A 21998-nucleotide genomic window follows, 5' to 3' on the forward strand; every position below is an offset into this window, starting at 1 on the left:
AAATAATATGATTCGAAGTACAGATTGATACAATGTAAAGGAACCTTATCAGGGTGTCAAACTAAGTGATGCACTGAGAACCCAATCAGCTACATTTCATTCCCAAATACAATAATTAGTCTTAGTTGTACAGATTCTCCTGACCGCAATTGCTGCTTAAAACTCTAAATCACTTGATTGGAGTGCCTGAACACCAATCGCCGACATCGTTTGGTCACAGTGGATATATGTTACGCAGGCTATGTAACTGATGGCAAGCTTAAAACATCGGTCTATGTCAGTAGCACTGTACATTACTATTAACACCGGCTAAGCTGAGCCTACTCGGAATCAGTATCACATTTCACAAAACTGTACTCTTTTGGTTCATCGAGACAGAGGATTAAAGTCCCAGCGTTCTCTTCTCTCCACTTGATACCTTCTTTTTCCACGAGGCCAAGCACCTACAGCGAACATGAAACTAGATTCAATTGTTTAGCCATCACGAAAAAAGAATTTTACAGCTCATGTGTTTTAAGACTATTATGAAAAATAATATGTAATTTTAGCTCCTCAATGCTTGTGCAGTAATACCAAGAGAAGAAAACAGAGTACCTACTAATGAAAAGCAAGTGAAACAAAGTCTAATAGACATATTACGCTGGTGATTATACTTTGGAACCTTATTTCCTGTATTAGTAAAGGACTGAAGAGGCCCAATTCTTTGGTTGCTCAATGAATAAAACTTTTGCCAATGGAAGAAACAAAAGCTCAAGAAATGCAAAAAATATTGATTCTGGAAAGAACACGAACCCCTTGAAAAAAAACTCACCGCATGCTTCAATTTTCCCTTTCCGACACCATCAGCACCACATCCAGTGATAACTTTAAGATATGGGACAGCTATGTGGACAAAAAAGCACCATTAGACTTGTGGAACTCATAGGATATACTCCAGAAGTACACAGAACAAAAGCATCTCCCGAATTATGATGGAACTCTAAGTCTAGGAAGTATTGGCCGCTTACAGGGAATATATGTGAACAATAGGAGGTGAAGTTTCAGAAGTCCTATTGCTTGCTTAACATGTTGCCCATGTAAATCAATGGTGACCATGTTTTTAATGTGCTTGTTTCTGCAGACAAATATGCACACGAACTGGTCAGCAATCTATTGAAAAAGGAAAGAATTAATGAGAGCATGAGCTTGCCTGGTTTCAAAAATCTCTCGACTAGCTTTCTCATCTGCCTCACGTGCTATATCTCGGTAAAACTTCCCCTAATCAAATACAGCATAGAACATAGTAGAGGGCATGTACAGTAGATCATAAATGCATCTCAAGAAATAATAATGAATGTAATACCTTATACAATGAATAATTATGAGAGTGTTACATTTTAACTTAAATATTTTGATGCCTGATGTACCCCTTTTTTTTACAGGATAAGACAGGTCATGACCTAAATACAATTGCACCTTAAGAGATCTCTGAAAACAGTAACAGCTACAGCAGGTACATGGTGGTATATGTGGTGCAAACAAAAGTTGTTGAATCTTTAAGATGATCATTTCAACAGATATCTACCTTTTCTGACAGATAAGAAGCATGAGCACGCTCACCTCTTGAGTATGCCATTGCAGCCTAAGAATTAGAAGAAATCATGAGTATATGGAATATGATATACTAAAACAAAATGTCAATATTAAGCTCCAAAAAGTATCTTACTTCTTGGTAGTAGGTTCGCATCTTATCCCAATGCTTCTTTGAAACACCACGAAACACTTGATAGTCATCTTCTTTACCTGCATCAAATAGCTATTGACAATTTGGATCAGAGTATCAATATTGAGGGCAAATGGATTGCTCCACCTTAAGTAGAACAGCAAGTATATGAGTTTTCTAATAAGATATGATAATTTTAAAACAAAGAAAAGTAACTAATAAAAAGGCATACCATATACAGCATTTGATTGAGTATCTTCTGTGCTTGATGAACAGAACTCTAAACCCTGACCAAATGATTCTACCTTTGTAACTACCTTTTTCCAATTCATACAATTTGATTCATGCTTGGGTGAGTTAGGGATGTTAAACAATGACTCTAAGACTTTTTGCTGGAGAGCTGGTTTCGATTGTTCTGATTTGGATGGTAGTGGTACCTCATTGTCAGCAAAAACAAGTCCATGCTCCCTGCAGAGACCAATTTGGTTATGAGTAATTTATATACATCTTATATGCTATGTCCATGAAAGCATTACATGCATAAGTGCAATAACTGCAGTACTCCTTTCAGAACTTGAAATATATCATGACAAGTGTGAGGACATGAGAATAACATAAAATGTTAAAGTAAGCTTCCTATGCCTCTTTGCAAAAATAATAAGCTTCCTATGCCCCTTTGCTTGATGAGGCTTAACAAGCTTCACAATGACTTGTCTTTTTGACATCTAAAGTGCAGACTTGAACTCATCTCATCCTTAAAGAAGTTTAAAGACAAATGAAATAGGAAAAGAGGGTTCATTAGTTTCTAATATGCCCCTAAATTTAAGAGATGCATAGAAAATTCAACAGGTTGGAGACTGAAGGATTATTGTCATGGTTAGCCCTCTTAACTTCTAAAATTAGCCACCTGTGTTTCGCCAATACCGAATGTCAATTCACATTATTATCATCATCCATACCTATTCCAGGTAAGAGTAGAGATGGCCTAAACATCCAAAGAAAATTCTGAGAGGAAGGAAAATAATCACCTCCATCCAAAAAAGAGCAGGGTGAATACTATAGTGTAATCCTTACTCAAGAAAGTTAAGAGTTTGGTCCATTTACAGTTTAAGTGAAGTTCAGTAAAGTTTATTTTAGTTACTCCCATGATCTTCCTTTGTGTCTTCAAGACATCACCATTATCCCATAGTAACAGTTTTAGTCCCATTTCGAGTAAAACCAAGACTATTGTGCTACTTCAGGTGGATTGTGTTGGGACAGTTATTCAATTAAGAATAAAGTTCTGGAAGATACATGGTCTCTTTAGTTAGGAATCATGGGATTACATGTTATAGATAAGAATAATATTATCCTGTAAGATCTTCTTGCTTAAGTCCAAAATATAGGTTCTGATTATTGAGTCTCTCAATATATGGGGATCACAAGTACACAATTTAAAATTTTCATATTAAAAATTAGCACACTACAGAACTAACTAAAAGATTAGAATAGAGTCAACAAGGGCAACGAATCTAAACTCAATTGTTAAAGGGTTCTTTCTACAGATAATAATTATCACGGATTAAAGTCTCACTCCAGTGTTGATGCCGATAGATGGCTGAACTCACAAGGGACATGTACAGATTGACATACCAACACTCAACAAAGGCCATTTACTACAAAGACCAAAGAAAAAGAGGGAGACAAGAGAAGGAGGGGGAGGAGAATAAGAGGCGATCAAAGGATGCAGAGGACTGGCAAAGGAGGGGGTAAAGGAGTAGTGAAGGAGAACAAGGAGGAGAAGGTAGAGGACTGGTGGAGTAGCAGGCAGACGATTGGCAGAAGAGGAAGCAGTAGGAGAAAGAGCATGATGAGACAGCAAACCGAGAGAGGAGACTGTGATGCAAGGGAGGAGGAGAAGGAGGTGGTGGCAGAGGAAGAGGAGGAAGCAGAAAGAAACATAGCACATAAGAGGGAAAGAAAAAAAGAAAAAAAGAGAGAAGAAGTGACAGCTGTTAAGAATAAAAAAAATTTGGTATCGTTACCAGGAGATAAGCTTATCACCTAGTATAATTAGACCAGTTTGCTTATTGCCTGAAAAACTCAATACAGTACAGGATGAACCGAACTAAATCACCTGACTAGCATCCTGATTGGCTATCAGACCGATAATAATCAACTTGTACTGACCAGTATGGGTGAAATTCTAAACCTTGATGATCATATCAAGAACCTATTTAGTACAATTGTGAGTCACTACTTGGAGTTTAAATTCTGCATCTCATGGAATATGAAATATGTCAAAAAGTTCAAATCCATTTTATTATCAATCAGGAAAGGATGTCAGAAGTTACCACAAATTTATTTTAGCAATTTCCTTAACCACCAAGTACTAAGACGGCATACTATTGCTGTCTAACTTATTTATCACATGATAATTGCAATAAGACAAATGTCATTCAAGTTCATCAAGTGTCCTTCATCGTAAGAAAGCCCAGGGATAAATTACACTTGATTTGTAGTTTACAATTCTTAGAAAAATAATGAAGTTGGCATATTTTCGAGAACGCAAGAGTACATAGTAGTAAGATATGGAAAAAAAAAAAAAGCAAGTCAGAGAATAACAAAATCTAGAGAGAGGATAATGAAACAGATAAAACATAAGCCATGTGCTTTGACATGAAATTTACATAAATGCTAAATGCTCTGAGATGCTAAATGTTTCAAAATAAAAAGAGACTAGAAAATTCATCAGCAGAATCAGCTCACCTGTTATTATATCCAACAAATGGTTGGAAAACATGTTCTTTTTCAGATAAATGATATGCTGAATCAGATGTCCTATCTCTTAACTGAAACAAATTTGTAAAATGACAATGTATCATGGCACAAATATTCTTCATTGTGGAGCTACGAATCAGTTTAAAAAGTAAAAGCACATTATAGCTATAGTTCCATCAAGGTGCTATCCTGAAAAGAATTATTAGTAATGACATATGGTCAAAAGAGAAAATATACTTCATAAAGTGTAATCAGAAGCATCTTGAGACACTACCAGTCCTGGTTAGATAACAGAATTAAGTTACTTGCTAAGCTAGCTACAATTATAGTGAAGAAAGACCAGAGTAATATCATCATATAACTTAACTTGCCAAAGAGAGCATAAATTAATCTGTCAGGGTATCTAATAATACTGAAAATTCAAAATATTACGGTTGATAAGAACATTAAACTGTATTCTCTCCATTCAGTTATGATTTATTTAATCTCAAATTGTTATAAAATGAACACAATGTTTGATAGAACCGTACATGCAATGTTGCCAGCCAAAATTTAACAGAAGATTATAGTGAATGCAAATAATTCGGGTATAAATTAATTAATTAAGCTTGACTTCAAGTGTGAAAGACAAGCTACAAATAGAACTTCCAAAAGTTGTGCCAGAACCTGGAATGAATTTATGGTGTTCTTTGGATGGTCATTGCTGGATGTTTCAGGACAGGTGTATGAATAGTTTGTCCTGGGTATGCCACGGTTTTGACTTTCTTTTTCCTTTAATTTATTACATGAGGAAGCTGATATATCCAGTAAAACTTCTAAAGCCTGCCAAAAGCACACAATACATATTAGATAGTGCAGGATGATTACCAAATAAAACAGAGGTCAGAAGACATTCAATTGTTCATATTATTTAATGTATGATTGTCTGTATGTTATTCTGGTAGATTGATCTAGTCGTTCTCTTTCGAAAATAATCTTGTTTGGTATTGCAGTAAATTAAGTTTCTTGTCAACTTTGTAACTGGGGAAAGATTTGCACCCATTGGAACCTAATGTCTTGTATATCCAGAGCAAATAATGGTTCTAGACTCAACATGTTGTCCATGCTTGTTACAAAAGCCACAACAAAGCTAAATCAACTACTAAGTTTTTTTCCTATTTTCTTTACTAGACAAGATCTGATCTATTAACCCCATTCGACTACTGCACATCATTATAGCCATGTCATATGATACCCTGAGGGTCTTCATGTCTTTCTACATATTTCATCTAGTTGCTGATGCATCTAAGGCATTATATAGGCTTCAAAATGTAATGGAGAAATAACTCAACTAACACTGAGTATTTAGCATTTGCATTTATCATTCAACAACACTAATGCTGTCAGATCTAATGGGATTTTTTTGTTGACTGAAATAGAAACCAAACAAGATGAAGTTTCTTCCAGCAAAATGTCTAGGGCGAAGCACCTAATAGAGCAGAGATATTTAGCAGAATTAATGTGATTACTTGTTTTTATCATTCAAATGTGATATATAGTTGACTGAAATAGAAGCTCAAACAAAATAAGACTTCTTCGAACAAATTGTCCGGGGACTATGCACCAAAAGAGGAGCTACATGATTGATTGGACTTTTCACTATTCCACATAGCATTGAGATAATTCAAGAAAAGAAAGTAGCCAGAATCACATATAAATAAGTTTTACACAAGCAAATCTCCCACACAACACCAAATGTTCTTGACATTTAATGAAGACAAGCTAACAACAGAAAGTATGCAGTTGGATAAAGATTTTAAGGTACCTTTTCAATATCGCATCCACATTGGTCTGCAAAAAAAAAAAAGATTTAAGTGACATTTTTTTGTAATTACAAAAAATCAACCAAGTCCAACGTGACCGAGAGTGTCAGCACACATTCACATATTAAGGATAGGGAGTCATGAATGCAGTTGCACACATCAAAGTATCCTATTGACTATCGATCAACATAAATTAATGCATAAAGAATGATCATAATAATCATAACAATGAAAAAATTAAACTTTACGAAACCAGCCATAGCAAGAGAATTGTAATCATATTTCAGCCATTTTGATTGCTGAAAACAGATGAAACAGTATAACAGTATAGTCGTTCTTGCATCTTCCTGTTTCTGTGAAATCAACCAAGTGAATACATTGGCTGCCTTGTTGTGATAAACAGGTTTTACATTTTTCGTCAGCTGGAACTCAAAATGCGAATAATCAAAACCATCACCAAGTAAAGTATGATCAGGCATAGCCATATAGAGCACAGAAAGTCTGTGAACATGATTGAGCACATTTCACACAGAAATGGTCCAGGCACTGCAAGGTAAGAGAGAGGCGAACGCCACAATAATTTAGGTGTAGACTAGTATTAGCATAGACCTCACGGGAGTGCAAGCCATGCCAAAGGGTTATATAACACAGTACAAAGGTCCATTTCTCTGTCCAGAGCATGTGTGTCTGCTAATAGAAGTTTATAAAACTTGTTTATCACATCGTACAATGTAAAACCTGTTTCTCACATCGGCTGCCTTATTGTTATAAACAGGTTTTACATTGTTCGTCAGCTGGAACTCAAAATGTGAATAATCAAAACCATCACCAAGTAAAGTATGATCAGGTATAGCCATATAGAGCACAAAAAGTCTGTGTAACATGATTGAGCACATTTAGCACAGAAATGGTCTACGCACTGCAAGGTAAGAGAGAGGAAAATGCCACAATAATTTAGGCATTGACTAGTATTAGCATAGACCTCATGGGAGTGCAAGCCATGCCAAAGGGTTATATAACACAGTACAAAAGTCCATTTCTCTGTACAAAGCATGTGTGTCTGCCAATAGAAGTTTGTATGGTATGTTGAGATGTGTGCACATTGACATCTACCAAGTCTAGGATGTAACTTGGTGTATGACTGTCACAATCTTTTATGACATGGGATGGGTCGACAATGTGCAGACCAGTGATTGTGGCACTAACCTGTGGCCAATATTGGTAAACATACAATATTTTGAATTTTCTCCAAGAAAACCCAACTGACATATAGAACATAATCAACACATGCTATAAGCTCATAACATATCAAAGGCCCTAAAATTTGCAGACCAGAAAGTGTCAGTATGAAGAAACAATACAGTACTTGTAAGTAGTAGTATTGCAGATTTACGTTTCACCAGCGTTTGTCCAAAACCTAAAGAGGTTATTCATTGTAAGGATAAAAGAACAGCACAATGCAACCAAGCATTTATGATTTCTTCCATGTTATATTGCATGACGCATCACAGTATGCTTCGTTCAGAAATGTCCCAATTAAAACACCACACTCTTTGATCTATAGTTGTTTAATCTATGATAATTACGGACAGCAAAACAAAGTGCACTTTTTTCTATAAAAAGATAAGTCTCGTTGATGGTTCTTGTTCCTTTTACAAGCTCGCATTCTCATCATTAACCATAGGCATGCTTTAAAAGAGTTTTGACATATACAGACAAGAGCTAGATTTATATATATTAATGGCACTAGCAAAAGGTCAGTCTTTTCTATTTTCCACCTTCCATACATGTTGAAATGAATCAGCAATACACACAAATAATAGATTGTTTTAGAGTTTCTCGATTGTATTGTAAACCATTCAGAGTTAGCATCTGGGGACCAAAAAAAAAGAACCAGAAAGTCTAGGCTGACATCAAGTTCTTTTTTTTTTTTCCCTTTTTGTATTAGCTTAGGTTGCAAAAGTAAAGCAATAGCAAAGGCAGTCAATTACCTAAAACATCCGTGACAACACCCATGCCAAGCTCAGACTCATCTCCGAGCATCGAACACAAGAACTGCTCAGCCTCCTCGACCTTGTACATCCTATTCATACACCCCTTACTTTGTAAATTAGTCACGATCCTATCTTTATTCCTCCTCCCGCCACCGCTATAACCCTTCCCGATCACATCCGACACCATCCCCGTGGCCGCAGCGACCCTCTTGTGCCTTCGACTCCCTCCAAAGCCGTTACCCGACCCCATCGGCTCACGGCCTCCCGCCGGTCCCACCGCGGGGTCGTCGAGCTGGGCCCCGAGGATTCCGGCCGCCTTGAAGGGGTCGCCGCCAGCCTCGCGGTACGCAGAGGCGATCTGATCGACGGACACGGAAGTGAAGGCGTCGATCAACCAATTTAGGGCTCGCTTCTGCTCGTCATCGCTACCGCCGTTGACGAGGATCTCCGCCGCCGAGGCCGCCGCCTCTTCCTCTTTGGCGGGATCCGATCCGGGGGCGGGGGCGGGCTTCCTCTTCTTCTTCCTGCTCCTCTTCTTCGTCGAGGGTTTCATGTCCGCCCCCTTTCCTTTTCCTTTCGAAGGATCCTTGCCGTCAACGGGCGAGCGCGAGAGACGGGCTCGGAGATAATGTCGGAGTCCGTGCAGGCTCGGGTACGGATTAAGTTCATTGGATCATGATCCGGTGGAGTTCGGATTCTCGACCACCGTGCCCATCATGCCTTGAGATTCGGGAACGCATTTGATTTACGCTTCTGATATCAATGTCGGAGTCAAGCGGCCGTGAAGAGATTCGTTAATGATCGAATGCGGATTCTCGCGTCGGAATCTAATCCGATCCGATTACCATAAGCTGGAATAAATCTAACACGCCTCATTTTCTGTACAGCATAGAAAGATTTATCTTATACCGAAGGAAAGATTGACTCAGCAATTAGATTCTCTTATATCTAAAGAAAGATTGACCTCCAGAACAGGTGAGACCGTGTTGTTCAAGGGAATAGTTGGACAGCTGTTGAGATGCCAACTGAGGAAGAAAACTACTACTAATGCACCAGCTGTTTCACATCTTTGAATTGGGTGAACAAGCATCATGTGACTTCAAGAAAGGATCAAAACAGCTTTCACATCATTTTTGTGTGTACTTTTGATCAAGATCAATATATTCCATCCCAACATTTAAAGCTGAATCTTCAACAGGCATACTTCATTCAAGAATATAAATTATTTTCAATGTAAAGAAATCTTATTGTAACAATTTTCATTTTCAATGTAAAGAATCTAAAGAAAATCAATATACATAACAATTTCATTTTTATGACGATAATAGAGGAGCAATCTTATTGTAACACCAAGATTTGCCACCATCGACACGGATATCTTTGCTACTCAAAATCTTCTGTTGGCAATATATTCAGCTTAAAGTTCATACTAAAAATTCAATTGAGAAATAGGAAAAGCCCAAAATATTGTCACAGAGACCTCTTCACAGCTATTCAGCTGGGTTTTGGGGAGTCTTCTATAGCTGATTTCAGAATCTGCAAATTAACAGTAGAAGGCAACATTTCAAAGATTCTTACAAAGAAAAAAGATATCAGTACAACTTACAAAGATATACACAAAGGAAGTCTCATGATAAAGATTAGGAGATAACAATTTGATTTGTCCTTAATATATGGTTGGCTCCTGAAACAAAAACCTGGCTATCGAGCTTAGGATAACACTTCTTGTTCTTACTTTCATTCTGTGTCATGCATATCAGATCCCGTAATGGCTGCTATGGATGGATAGAAAGAATGCTTACTTATTGGTCCAAAATATTTGCTGATAACATCCCAGGTTCAATTTCAATAGTATAATCTCCAAGAGAAACAAGTCCTTCTAAAGCCCGGACAATCTGTTCAAAATTTATATGTATATATTAGAGAGATAGAGAGAGAGAGAGAGAGAAATATGATTGCAATCGTCAAAAATACAAAAATAGTGAAGGCATCACTAATCAATTATGAACATTTAGTGAAAGTGGATGAAATCAAAGCATGCACAATGTCTCCTAATGGAGGAAGATCAACTGGCCTAAATCTAAGTTCACACACATTATGTTCAGAGAAAAATACAAAATTCAAATTCTGAATAAAGGAACATTCTTTCGTGATTGAATTCATCACAACTTTGCACTAAAAATATTTCTTTTAAACCTTGTCAAACTTCTACTTTCTTTATGATATTGGATCGAATGATGTGTAAATTTCAGTAGCTAAATGCAGACATGGAAGAGCAAAACTTATTCAGATGTCAATGATTTGGGAGATCAACAGAGAAGTACCAAATAAAGATAATGAGGAAGAAGAAGAAGAAGAAGAAGAAAATTAACAAGCAGTAGTAGTACAGGCACTATCATCACGAAAAAAGGAATATGGTGAGTTAAGCAAATTACTTGACTCATGCTTGGCCGAAGAGATGCTGAGTGGTGCAAACAAGCATAGGCACAAGCAACCATTCTCCCGAGCTCAATAGGATTGTAGTAGCTCCGTAAAAGTGGATCCACAAGGACATCATATTTGCCATCTTCCAATGCTTGCTTCAGTAATGGTCTTGCCTGTAACAACATATCAAATGGCATCCTCATTTGCCGCCAAAAAATATTATGATTTATGTGGTGAAAAAAAACAAATATCTGCGGACTGATTAAATGAACGAAAAGATTGTTTTTTTCTTTTCAGAGATGAGCAGAAGACAAGTCTGTTAATTGACTGACCCAATCAGCCAGACCTATAGGCCTTCGCCCAGTGATGAGCTCCAAGAGCAACACTCCATAAGAGAAAACATCAGATTTATCTGTGAGTTGTCCAGTAGAAACATATTCTGGAGACAGGTATCTGTCATGACATCAGAAGATTGTTTCAGAGTGGAAGATGTTGGTTTAATTCTATGAAGAGATAGAAGCGAATTGTGTGATATAACATTTACCCATAAGTACCCTTCACAACAGTGGAAATATGTGTTTTCTCATCTGAAAAATACTTTGCAATCCCAAAATCTGCAATCTGCACAAAACCAATATCTTGTCAGTCTTTATTTACTCTCTTCAATCAGTTGTAGACTCAGTAGAAATATTCTACTTGTCCCAAAAGTTGTTTTTTTTCTTCTTGGTATAGTGGCAAACTAATTCATCTGAAGGCAGAAAACAACTGGAACCAATCGTATAGTGTTGGTTGATTTACCTTTGCTCTAAAAGAGTGATCCAGAAGAATATTGGCTGCCTTAATGTCACGGTGAATGACCCTTGGTTGACCTGCAAAATTATTACAACTTAAAGATGTTAGCTATACAAGCATCATGGCCGATGACAGTTGAAAATTTACTGAATAATTAAAGTAAATTAGGAAGATATTTCAAGTTTAGAAAGTGTAAGGAAACAAATGCAAAGCTTACAGTCTTCATGCAAATATGCCAGGCCTTTTGCAGAGTCCAAGGCAATTCTAAATCTGTCCTTCCAAGCCAATGTAGGTTGATCTCTATCTATAAAATGTTGAAGTTAATTGGACTGAAGTCTCCCAATCTTACATGACGACAAGCATTATTAAAACAGAGGAAAGTAAAGGCAATTTTCTTCTAGAATTGGTGTCGTATAAGGAATTTGTAGAACAAAGGCATCATATAAGATTCAGCAGAATCTAATTATATGCCATACGGATAATTCAAGCAATCAGTTCAATCTATGCTTGTTGATTGCATGCATGAATTGCTTATCTTATCAACTTTCTTGTTGCGTATTCACACATAGAAGAATTGCTAGCGATTGTGAGTGTTGTGCAAGGTAAGTGAGCATGTACCGTCTAGATGGAACTTCAAGGTCTTGTTGGGGACATATTCACAAACCAGTAGCCGATTGCCTTCAGAAATGCAGCATCCAATCAGCGAAACAAGATTCCTGTGGTGCACAAGACTCAGTATGTTAGCCTCTTTCATGAATTCAGCATCAGTCTGCTTGCTAGCATCTTTCAATCGCTTGATTGCTGCTTCTGTGCCATTAGAAAGAGTCCCTTTGTACACATGCGAAAAACCACCTTCTCCCAGCAGATTAGCTGCAGAGAAGTTGTTCGTTGCCATCACCAACTCTTGATACGTGAAGCTTCTCTTGGTTAAGCCAGCCGAAACAGTAAGTGATTTGGGTGACAATGAATTCATTGAGCCGATGGTAGTGATTGGTAAAGGAGGTGATAGTTGTGGTGCCATTCTGACAACATCATCTGGGGAAGGGTAATGGTGTTGGTAATCCTGCCTGTTTTCTATGACTGGTTCTGGTGCTGCCAAGGAGAACAGGTGCAAATTATATTCTGGAGAAAAAAAAAGAGTAGAGATATAACATGCACATCACCCTGCGAAGTTTGCAAGATTGAATTATGGTTCTTGTGCAAACATTTCATAATGGCATGGATAAAACTTGATCCTTAGGATCAAGGGGGGCACACCAGAGAGCCCAAATGTCACTGCAGGATTCTCTTAACAAGAATCTTGACATCTCCTTCTGAGATCCTTGCAGGGGCACTTAGCAATCTGTTCTGCCTTTCACTTGATCTTTTCTAAGGAGTTTATACAGCTTGTATCTGACATTTTTATGTCATTTATTCCAATCTATCCCCAACCTGAGGAAGAAGACTGGAATCAGGGAATCTAGCTCAAAGAAAGAAAACATCAAGAACATGAACAACATGGGGGGAAGCTGATTACACCACAATGGATCGCAGGTGAACCAGCCTACGACATAAAGATGGATAGTGGCGAGAATCTTCACCACCCCCCTCATCTCGTGGTACGACCAGCAGCACGAGGAGCAGCAAGACAGTGTCCACCTGCCATGGTTTAGCAGTCATCAAAAGGATTCGGTCTGTTGATTGAACTATATATAGACTGGAAATGGCAGAAGGCCTTACGCTAAGAGCATGAAGATGAAGCCGAACATAGCGATGGCCATGGTGATGGCCACTGAAGCCAAAGTAAAAGGCAGGCCCAAGACGAACCCCACATACTGTAGCCACTTAGGCATCTTTCTAGTATGTCTCTTCTCCACTCCGAGTCGCTGCCTCCTACAACTTCTTTCCTCTCTTCTATACACCAGCAGGCCTATCTATTCTTTTCCCCTTCAGATAGCCATTGCGCTGCATATAGAGAAGAATAAAAAACCACTGCGTGAAAGAGATACAGAAAGAGTGAGATTCACAGCTGGGTTAAGTCAAAGGAGTTCTACTAGGGATTGCTGAATGTTAGATTTGGAAGATTGAGCTTGCAATCACTAGGAAGTACAAACTAGCTTAATGTTGCAGGAAGAACAAACAGTTGCAGGAAGAACAAACAGTTGGCCTGTGATATATATGTATGTATATATATATATATGTATGTATATATATATATATGTATGTATATATATATATATGTATGTATATATATATATATGTATATATATATATATATGTATATGTATATATATATATGTATATGTATATATATATATGTATATGTATATATATATATGTATATGTATATATATATATATGTATATGTATATATATATATATGTATATGTATATATATATATGTATATATATATATATACATATATATATATATATACATATATATATATATATATACATATATATATATATACATATATATATATACATGTATCTAATACTATGTAATGTATTTACAAAGACAATGCACAGGTAAGATACTTTAAATAAAAAATTCAGGAGTATAAAATTTATTTTCCCATGCGAAATAAAAATCAGCTTACTTGATAAAGACTTTGAAAATTTATCATAAGATCGTCGGTTTGAATCTCATTTATCCTTGTAAAAAATAAAAAAATTAATAGATCTTGTAGAAGAAAAAAAAATATCTTTGTTTGTACTTTAAAAATAACAATTTTAAGGGAGCCAAAATGAGACAGAATAAACAGTTAAATTACGTTTGATTGAACTGAAAGAATCAACCAAAGAGGAGAAAGTCAAAAAAAAAAAAAAACTCATGCTCCATTTCAATTAAAAATAGTGTGAGAAAAAAATGAAACTTCAAATTTTAATTTTCTGTTTAGACTTTTGTCTATTTGGTGTCATCAGACATTCAGATTTTTTTCCAAGAACAGAGAAGTGAGAAACAGAGAAAGGCATCAGAAGGACATCCCATGAAGCACAGTAACAGAGTTCTGGATCTAAAGAAACACTATAAAACCAATTATAAAAGCAAAGCATGGTGGTAAGCAAAAGAGGTTTGCTAGAGCTTACATTTAGCGACAGAGAGAGAGGAGGAGGAGGATCACGAAGATTTCCCGTCGTCCGAGAGCCGAATCAGAAGCTGACGAGCGCAAGAAACTCGCAGGTTGAAGGAAGTGGCGGAAGAAAGTGGCTGGGATGTATCTTTCATGTATTTTGTGTCTGTGGATGCATCTACCATTCTTTCTTTCCATTCCGTTTGCGTGCCCTAGTTCGATACCGCGGTTGGTATGATGATGAGTTGTCGCTCTCGTTCGCATTGGTTGTAGCAGCACATCACGACGAATCTTCCAGCATCCCTCCTTCGAACATGTCACCTTCAGCTTGGAATTCAACGGCAGACTTTGGCAGTCAAAAATGTCCGCCCAAGTGGAGGAGAAGTCGTCGGCCTTTTCCATGTCGCTGCCCCTAAAATATCGGGCCAGTCTCCAAACCAAGCAGTAGATTATGTAGTCTAATTAATTTAGGATAGGACTGTGGTGTTGATGACAACATGCAAGCATTTGAAGCAAACCATGTCTCTCGCTGATGTTAAAGAATGAGACGTCGAACGATCGAAAGACTTACAAGGAGATCCGGCGGATGTTTGAAGAGTATGGGACTGATAGGGAGGGCGAGAGCTGCACCCAAAGTTCCTGGTCATTGACTGCTGCTGCTTCAGAGGAGTGACGGGAGAAGATGAGGAGGAAATGGGCTGAGCCTTTGAGGCCTAAGAAGCTTCTAGGATCCGCAACGAGATCGCCTGCGTCGTCGACCTGGTGAGGGAGGACGGGACGGGGGTGGAGGCGGTAGCGGCGTGCCACAGCAGCGCCGCTAAATGGAAGCTGCCCGTCTTCGAGGTGCTCGGGTTGACGCCCGGCAGCGTCTTCTGCCACTTCCTTCCTCGCGACCACGTCGTCTGGACTGCCATCAAGTATGGAAGTTTGCTTCCTCGTTCTATCGGTGTAATGCCTGCTTTGTGTTTGATGTAATCACCGCAAGTATTCGTCTGCATCTTTGTAGTCTCTCATGTTTAGTATGGAATCTATCCGAAGAACACAAATCGCTTCCTCATTCTCTCTTTATTTTGGTAATGTACATCAAATTCCTTGATCTAATCTACCAAAATTACATCCATCCTGTGATTTAAACGCATCAAATTGAGTAGACTTAAGGTCAAAACTGCCAATTTTTCCATGTAAAACAGAGAGCCTACAACATGAGCAATCAACAAGGCAGCTATGTAGACACCTGAGATGAACAGTCTCACATGGAATAACAGTCAAAACTTATGCTGTAGATCTTTTGACACAATAGTTCTAGAACACATTTAGAGTAAATTAGCTTAAAATTATTTTGTAAGAGTTTGAAACAATAAATTATCTCCACCAAGTTGCAAGCTACATACTGAATTTAAAGGACTAGCTGTATCCATCGCAGCTTCTATGCTCTGGCATTTCTAGCTAGAACAGTAAGATCTTACATCCATTCAAAAAAGAAAGATAGATATCATCTCAAAGCCAGCTGCTGTATCATGTGGTGATTACGACAGCTATTTATGGCTTAATCTGTACCTCATAATCTTTATATGATCTTGTGTGTTCGACCAATTTTGGCAAAATGCTGATTAGGAAACAAGAACATTCTGCTCAGCCAGAGGCCGGCGAAAATGAGCTAATTGGGCCTGCAAACTTACAATTCCAGCTGCCTTCTTGGAGAGAATGGCATTCAATCTGGAGACGTACTCATCTAGTTGATTACCAGGTTGCTCCGCTTCATCTAACAGGTTCATCTCCTGATAAGCCAAGAGAATGAAGTAACTTTTTTTACATTTGTAACCTGACTCGATTTATAGATCTAGAAACATGTACCTCTGTAACAATATTGATTGTATCCTCCAGTTTTCTCCGATGGGCCACAATAAGATCCTCCTCTTCCTGTTATTGTTATATTAGAACATGTCAATGCCAATTCAGATGAGAATCCAGACTCCAAAAGACTACCTACCTGCAAGAGAGCATTTAAATCATCATCTGAGCCAAAATCATCTACACCTCCTTTGTGCATATATTTCTGTTTCACATGGGAATCAATTCTCGTATTATTATCCACAGCCAACTGTGGATGTGCATCTGCCTTGCGTTCCTTCCGAGATGGTATAGCTTGCTCATATACATTCACAGAGGAATCTAACACTCCCACAGTTGATGAACCTCTACTGCTTACCCTTGAATGCTTAGAATATTCAGAAGTTACATGCCCCTCGTCTCTCCCACCAGGAACATGGTCTAAATTATATTGCAAAGATGACTCTTTTGCAAATTGCTTGGACCAATGAGACGGGTGGGTCTCGCTGGAAATGTCAATGCCCTTATTATCGAGGTCAGAGAAAGCAGGTAATACAGAAGATAATTGGCCCATGGTTGAGTCTCTCAGATTTGTGGTTGCCAACAGGAGATCCTTCTTGTTGTTTCCCTTAGAGAGGCTCTTCACTCTGCAAAGACCAGAAGAAATGAATAAATGCAAAAAATCACACGTCAATGGTTAAAGCTGCTCCTACTAGGAAAAGGTACATCATTCGAAGACTGGAAGGTGCTTCCTCAGATACCTGGCATGAGTAGTTCTACATGGGTGTAGCGCTGTTCTCCCTGTACAAGTTATTACCATAGCATAAATGAGAATCAAATCAATGCCTAACCTGTCTGCATATCTGAGGGTGTTCAATGTGTGTTCGCATGAACCAGAATTTGGGGAAATACATGAAATCATTACGGTGCGGGAGTCACCAACAAATGAATCCCTGAGAACTTCGGTCAGTTTACTCCCTCTGAATGGAATGTGAACCTGATCGTTGTCAAGTGCTCTAATGCATTCCTTTAAAGCAAGCAAACTTTTATTGATCTCAGCACCTTCAATCCTTCAAAGATAATCACACTGGTGAAAGTAGCTCATACTTGGTACTTCACTTTCACCTGAGATAGCAAAAAGAAAATACCTTGTTTGCTTATCATTGTCAGTAGTATCGGCACCTCTTTCGCTTCCAGCAAGGTCTATGAAAGAGAGCTTGCCAACTATTCGAGCTGGTTTTGATTCCCTACCAACCACTGACCTCTTAATAGCTAGCTGAAGTATAGCATGAGAACGTGATGACTCCTCATTTGCACCAGTTGTGCCTGTACTTCTCGTTGCATTCCCTTTTTCAATGAGTTCCCTGATGCTATCAACATTTGATACTCTAAACTCTTGCAAACCCACAATGCAAACTTGTTGTTTACCATCCTCTCTCATGCAAAGTTTCCTGGATATGACAACTTATTAATGTTGAGGGGATCTTAGAAAAGGCAAATATCTGCATGAAACAAATTAAAAAACATTGGCAGACCTCCGATCATTTAGTAAATCAAAGAGCTTTCCTCCAAATATCTCAAAGAAACTCACATACAGTTGAAAACCTTGATATTTGTATGTGTGATGCATTAGTCTCAGAATATCTTGAGATGCTTTGAGTGGCAATGGTTGCATAGTGTATGTCTTTCCACTACCTAAACAATAAGAAAAGAGTTCAGAACAACCAAGTGAAGCTGGTTAATTGTGAAAGCAGACTTCGGAACTTGTAGCATGGCTGTGCATCAGTACAAACATACACCAAATAAATGAAATTCAAACTTTAAAAGTGTAACAGCAGAACTGACACCTCCACCAATGGCACACCAAACTTTGATAGCAGAATACTAACAAATTCAAGCTACAATAAGAATTTTAAACAAGGTGAACGATTATTGATCTAATGAAAATAACTCAGCCTATATCTTAAATAGCAGGTGTAATACAAAATAAATGAGATAATTGAACATTTTTTAAGGATAGGAAAGCAGGTGTAATACAGTATTACAAGACATATCTACATGTTTTTACCTGGCAAATACTATTGCCAACTTTGGTTGGTCATAATTTTTGGAAGGATGTAACTTGTGAAGAGTCAAGATGACTGAGAAGTGCAGGAGAATATGTGCCTTCAGACCTTCGATAAAAAGATATAAGTTGTTCTTGCTTCTTAAGCAGGTCAAGGTAAAAAAGGAACATATATACCACTAGCTGGGATCATGTAAGTGGAGGGTATGGTTTGCCTTTCTCAGTCATGATATGTGTTAAATCACTATGAAAAAAGGTGTTTACTATATCAGGTAAAATATTGTGGCAATCCCAAGTATCTATGCATTTAGCTGGGTCAAAGACAATGGTAGAGGAAGACCTGAAATTTCAACATTATTTTTTTACACTCTAGTTACTGTACATCATAAAAAAATATTCATAGACACCTGTACTTGCCTGTTTGACCATAGGCAAAGCAAGTTGCTTTTGTACGCTGGAATATAGCAGGAACAATCGGCTCCACAGTTTCCTGATATACCTAGTATATATATAGAAAGTCTGCAATGGTGAAGAATTTACTAGCCTGAGCAATTAGATATTCTTTCTTTTATTGCCACTCACTTCATCATTTGAGACATCTTCATCCAGCACAGTGTCAAACACAAATTCATGCTTCTCAAGGTACTCTGTGAGGTCAACCTAAGGGACGAAAAATAGAACAGAAAAGAAAATGAAATCAGAAGAAGCAAAGCACAGCTCTATTTGATAATGCAATTTCTCAATTTTCTCATGGAGCAGAATACTTGCAAGCCAACATAAATAAGAGAATGTTGCGAAGTTCATCCATCCAAGGAAAGTCCCTTGCATCATTCCGCAAGTTTATGACCTTCAGGGAAACATGAAGATTGTGTGACTCATATAATGGTAATGATCTAGCGTCTGTGAATAGAGTTCCTCTTGTTGCACTTGGATTAAACAGTTACACATAAAATTCCAAGTTAGAAGCTTGCTTATGAAGATTTCAACACGATGCACTATATTGACTTTTCAGGATCTTCAGGCAATACGTCAGATTATACTAAGTTTGAAACTTTAAGTTAGTATTTTTCTAACATTATGAAGCATGAATTTTGCACTTTCTTGACGTAGAATTTGGTGATGTAAACTTAAGTTTCATTTACTAGCAGGAACTTGTCGACTGTTAGCAGAATCTTTTATTTCATTTTTGCTTGTCTTTTCGTGTTATAATGGGCAAAGATGATGGATAATAAAGCATTAATGATAGATAAAAAGAGCATTTAAAACACACAATTACATCCATGATAAATGGAAAATGTGGAACAGGACCAGATAGTTCACACACGAGAAAACTAAAACATGGTAAAGGAATAAGCAAGAGCATGAAATCATAAAAGGAGAAGATTTACAGGTCAGAGGACCAGCGCATGTTAGTATAGTAACAAAAGTTTCCGTCAAGCTATGAGCAATTTATACTAAACTTGCCTTGAGTTTCATCTCATGAACTGTCAGAGAACTGGAACCTGAATCAATTGTGATAATGTCTTCCTCTTTCTTTGCTATTTCCTTTTTGTTCAGTGGTCTCTTTCTTACCTGCCATAATTGATTGATACTTTTAAAACTCATACAAGTGTTAGATGTCTTTCACATATACCGGAGCCAATGATAGAAAGAATGATAAATCAAAAGAACCAAAGTGTAAAGCCTCAGTTAAAATTCAAAGGAATTGATAAAAGAAAAACATATTGTCGAGCAGCAAAACACTTTAGAATTGTGAATAACTGGACAAAAATATCTCAATAGTGCACAAGCACATGACAGATGAGCATACCACTACTTTGATTTTGGCTACAGAACTCATCTTCTCTTTATCAGCTGAAAGACTTTTCATAAGATTGTTCTGCAATGGTAAAGGATTCCTACTTGAAGGTAATAATTCAGCAATTTCCATCTGCCAACAACGTCACAAGCAGTTTCAAGATTTAAATCTAAAAATGTACTGACAAATGCAACTATTAAAAATCTTTTTTTTTTTTGTGAGCTAATGAACTATTCTACTTAAATTGTGTCAAAACCCATATTCCAATAAACATCTAAAAGATAGAGAAAACATAAGGAGAATGCTAACTTATTACAGTATGTTCATATGGGCTACTCTGAATTTGTCAAAGGTTTCAGAGTACCACATTCCAGTAAAAATGAGGAATACGTATAGATTCCCCGAAATGACACCTTTTTTGGCCACTTAGCACTAACAACCGTGAAGTTAATCGTCTCACCCGAACATCCAGCTGATAATGAAGCAAACATTCAATACTATGATTGCAAATTAGGATCATCCACTACTATGAGAAGTGAAACAGGAGCGAGGCATTGCCTGAGGGAGAAGCTCAGTGCCAATCGAGTGGAGATCCAAAGGCCCCGGGCTATGCCCGTTTAAGTACACGTCCTCCCGGTGTTGCCTCTGGCTGGACGACTGCGAACTTAAGCGCCGCGCCGACGGCTCAACCGGCACCGGGAACTCCCCGCTAATTCCCCTTTGCATGCTCAACAACCTAGAATACTCCACCTACACCACCACCACCGACACCGGGGAAAAGATCGAATATTTAGTGGTGGGGGGAAATAGGAGAAATAAATCAAAATCGATCCACTTGGCAATCCAAAGGGAGCCGACCACCTGATCCGACGAGTACCGACGCTGGTGGTGGCTGTTGCCCGTTCGACCCATCTGCCTCCCTCCCATGGCAGCGCCGCTCATCTTCTCCCCGGTAGACGAATACGCGAGCGAGACAGACGCGGCAACGGACCGGCCACTGACAAAAAGCAAATGAATCGGACGGTGGCGTGAGATCGATTTCAAATCTCTCAGAGATGGGGATGGCGAGACGGGCAGCTTTCCCTTCTCCGGAACGTGAGGGAATTTTCCAATGGAAACCCGCCGCGTGGCTAGGGGAAATCGTAGTGGACGCGTGTCATATTCGTCGGCCATACAGAGGTTATTGTATGATAACATGTATTCGAAAAGTTTCACCGGATCCGGCTCCATATGAGGAGGAATGTGACGGACAGGAGCCAATGATATACGATCCCACCCAAACATTCACCCGCCTCACTTACCACCGGACAAAACTCTGTGGCCCACTGCTTCTCCCAACAGAGACACAGGTACGAGATTGTGTACGAAAGCTTACTTGTCGACCGTACAATGCGCATTATACGATGGTATTTATTCTCCAAGCATTCAACGGGTCCGGATGTGCAGCGGAGAACTGTTGGTCCCACTGAAATACCCAATCACGTGACGGGTACGAGAGTGAGTACCCGAAAAATAATGTAGGAAGCACATATCACACGCGTGGCTAACCTGTCGGCCACACGGGGGTATCTATCGTATGATGGTATTCTTTGAGGAGTCGTGTGACCGAAAGCAGTTCACCCGCCTAATCTTTTGCCCGAGGGAAACCTTTGGTCCCACAGAGCACACGATTGCCAAAAAGGTATGAATTTGAGTACGTTAAAATAATATGAAAAATGCCAGCGAATTCATTTTTGGTTCGGCGTGCCTCTGATCTGTTCATCGTTGACTGTTGA

At 38.4% G+C, this 21998-nt stretch overlaps 3 protein-coding genes across 5 annotated transcripts; all 3 read right to left on the reverse strand.

The window, feature by feature from the left end:
• Positions 1–69: 69 nt before the first annotated feature.
• Positions 70–8878, reverse strand: LOC103991655 (SMR domain-containing protein At5g58720). Of its 2 annotated transcripts, XM_009411169.3 has the most exons (11): positions 8256–8876; positions 6267–6292; positions 5129–5284; positions 4451–4533; positions 1935–2170; positions 1706–1782; positions 1565–1621; positions 1190–1257; positions 1008–1114; positions 812–882; positions 70–443 (listed from the first exon to the last, which is right to left on the reverse strand). In XM_009411169.3, the coding sequence occupies exons 1-11, from the start codon at positions 8809–8811 to the stop codon at positions 321–323; spliced, it is 1560 nt and encodes a 519-aa protein (XP_009409444.2). In that variant the 5' UTR covers positions 8812–8876; the 3' UTR covers positions 70–320. The 2 variants fall into 2 exon arrangements, with proteins under 2 accessions (XP_009409444.2, XP_009409445.2); XM_009411170.3 differs by lacking the exon at positions 5129–5284 and having other exon boundaries at positions 8256–8878.
• A 588-nt stretch (positions 8879–9466) lies between these two features.
• Positions 9467–14689, reverse strand: LOC135617209 (proline-rich receptor-like protein kinase PERK4). 2 transcript variants are annotated; one of them, XM_065117212.1, is made up of 11 exons: positions 14547–14689; positions 13194–13445; positions 12991–13112; positions 12093–12566; positions 11692–11778; positions 11481–11551; positions 11227–11303; positions 11015–11135; positions 10694–10855; positions 10061–10153; positions 9467–9794 (listed from the first exon to the last, which is right to left on the reverse strand). In XM_065117212.1, exons 2-10 carry the CDS (start codon positions 13304–13306, stop codon positions 10061–10063), a joined length of 1320 nt encoding a protein of 439 aa, XP_064973284.1. In that variant the 5' UTR covers positions 13307–13445; positions 14547–14689; the 3' UTR covers positions 9467–9794. The 2 variants fall into 2 exon arrangements, with proteins under 2 accessions (XP_064973284.1, XP_064973285.1); XM_065117213.1 differs by having other exon boundaries at positions 13194–13418; positions 14547–14685.
• Positions 14690–15846: 1157 nt separating this feature from the next.
• LOC135617208 (kinesin-like protein KIN-13B) lies at positions 15847–21263 on the reverse strand. Its single transcript, XM_065117211.1, has 12 exons — positions 21085–21263; positions 20782–20973; positions 20236–20355; positions 19890–19997; positions 19008–19085; positions 18843–18924; positions 17896–18055; positions 17509–17811; positions 17122–17430; positions 16521–17007; positions 16385–16450; positions 15847–16308 (listed from the first exon to the last, which is right to left on the reverse strand). The coding sequence occupies exons 1-12, from the start codon at positions 21163–21165 to the stop codon at positions 16141–16143; spliced, it is 2154 nt and encodes a 717-aa protein (XP_064973283.1). The 5' UTR covers positions 21166–21263; the 3' UTR covers positions 15847–16140.
• Positions 21264–21998: the final 735 nt, after the last annotated feature.

This window comes from Musa acuminata, chromosome BXJ2-7, assembly GCF_036884655.1.
Source record: "Musa acuminata AAA Group cultivar baxijiao chromosome BXJ2-7, Cavendish_Baxijiao_AAA, whole genome shotgun sequence".
NCBI classification, from domain to species: Eukaryota; Viridiplantae; Streptophyta; class Magnoliopsida; order Zingiberales; family Musaceae; genus Musa; species Musa acuminata.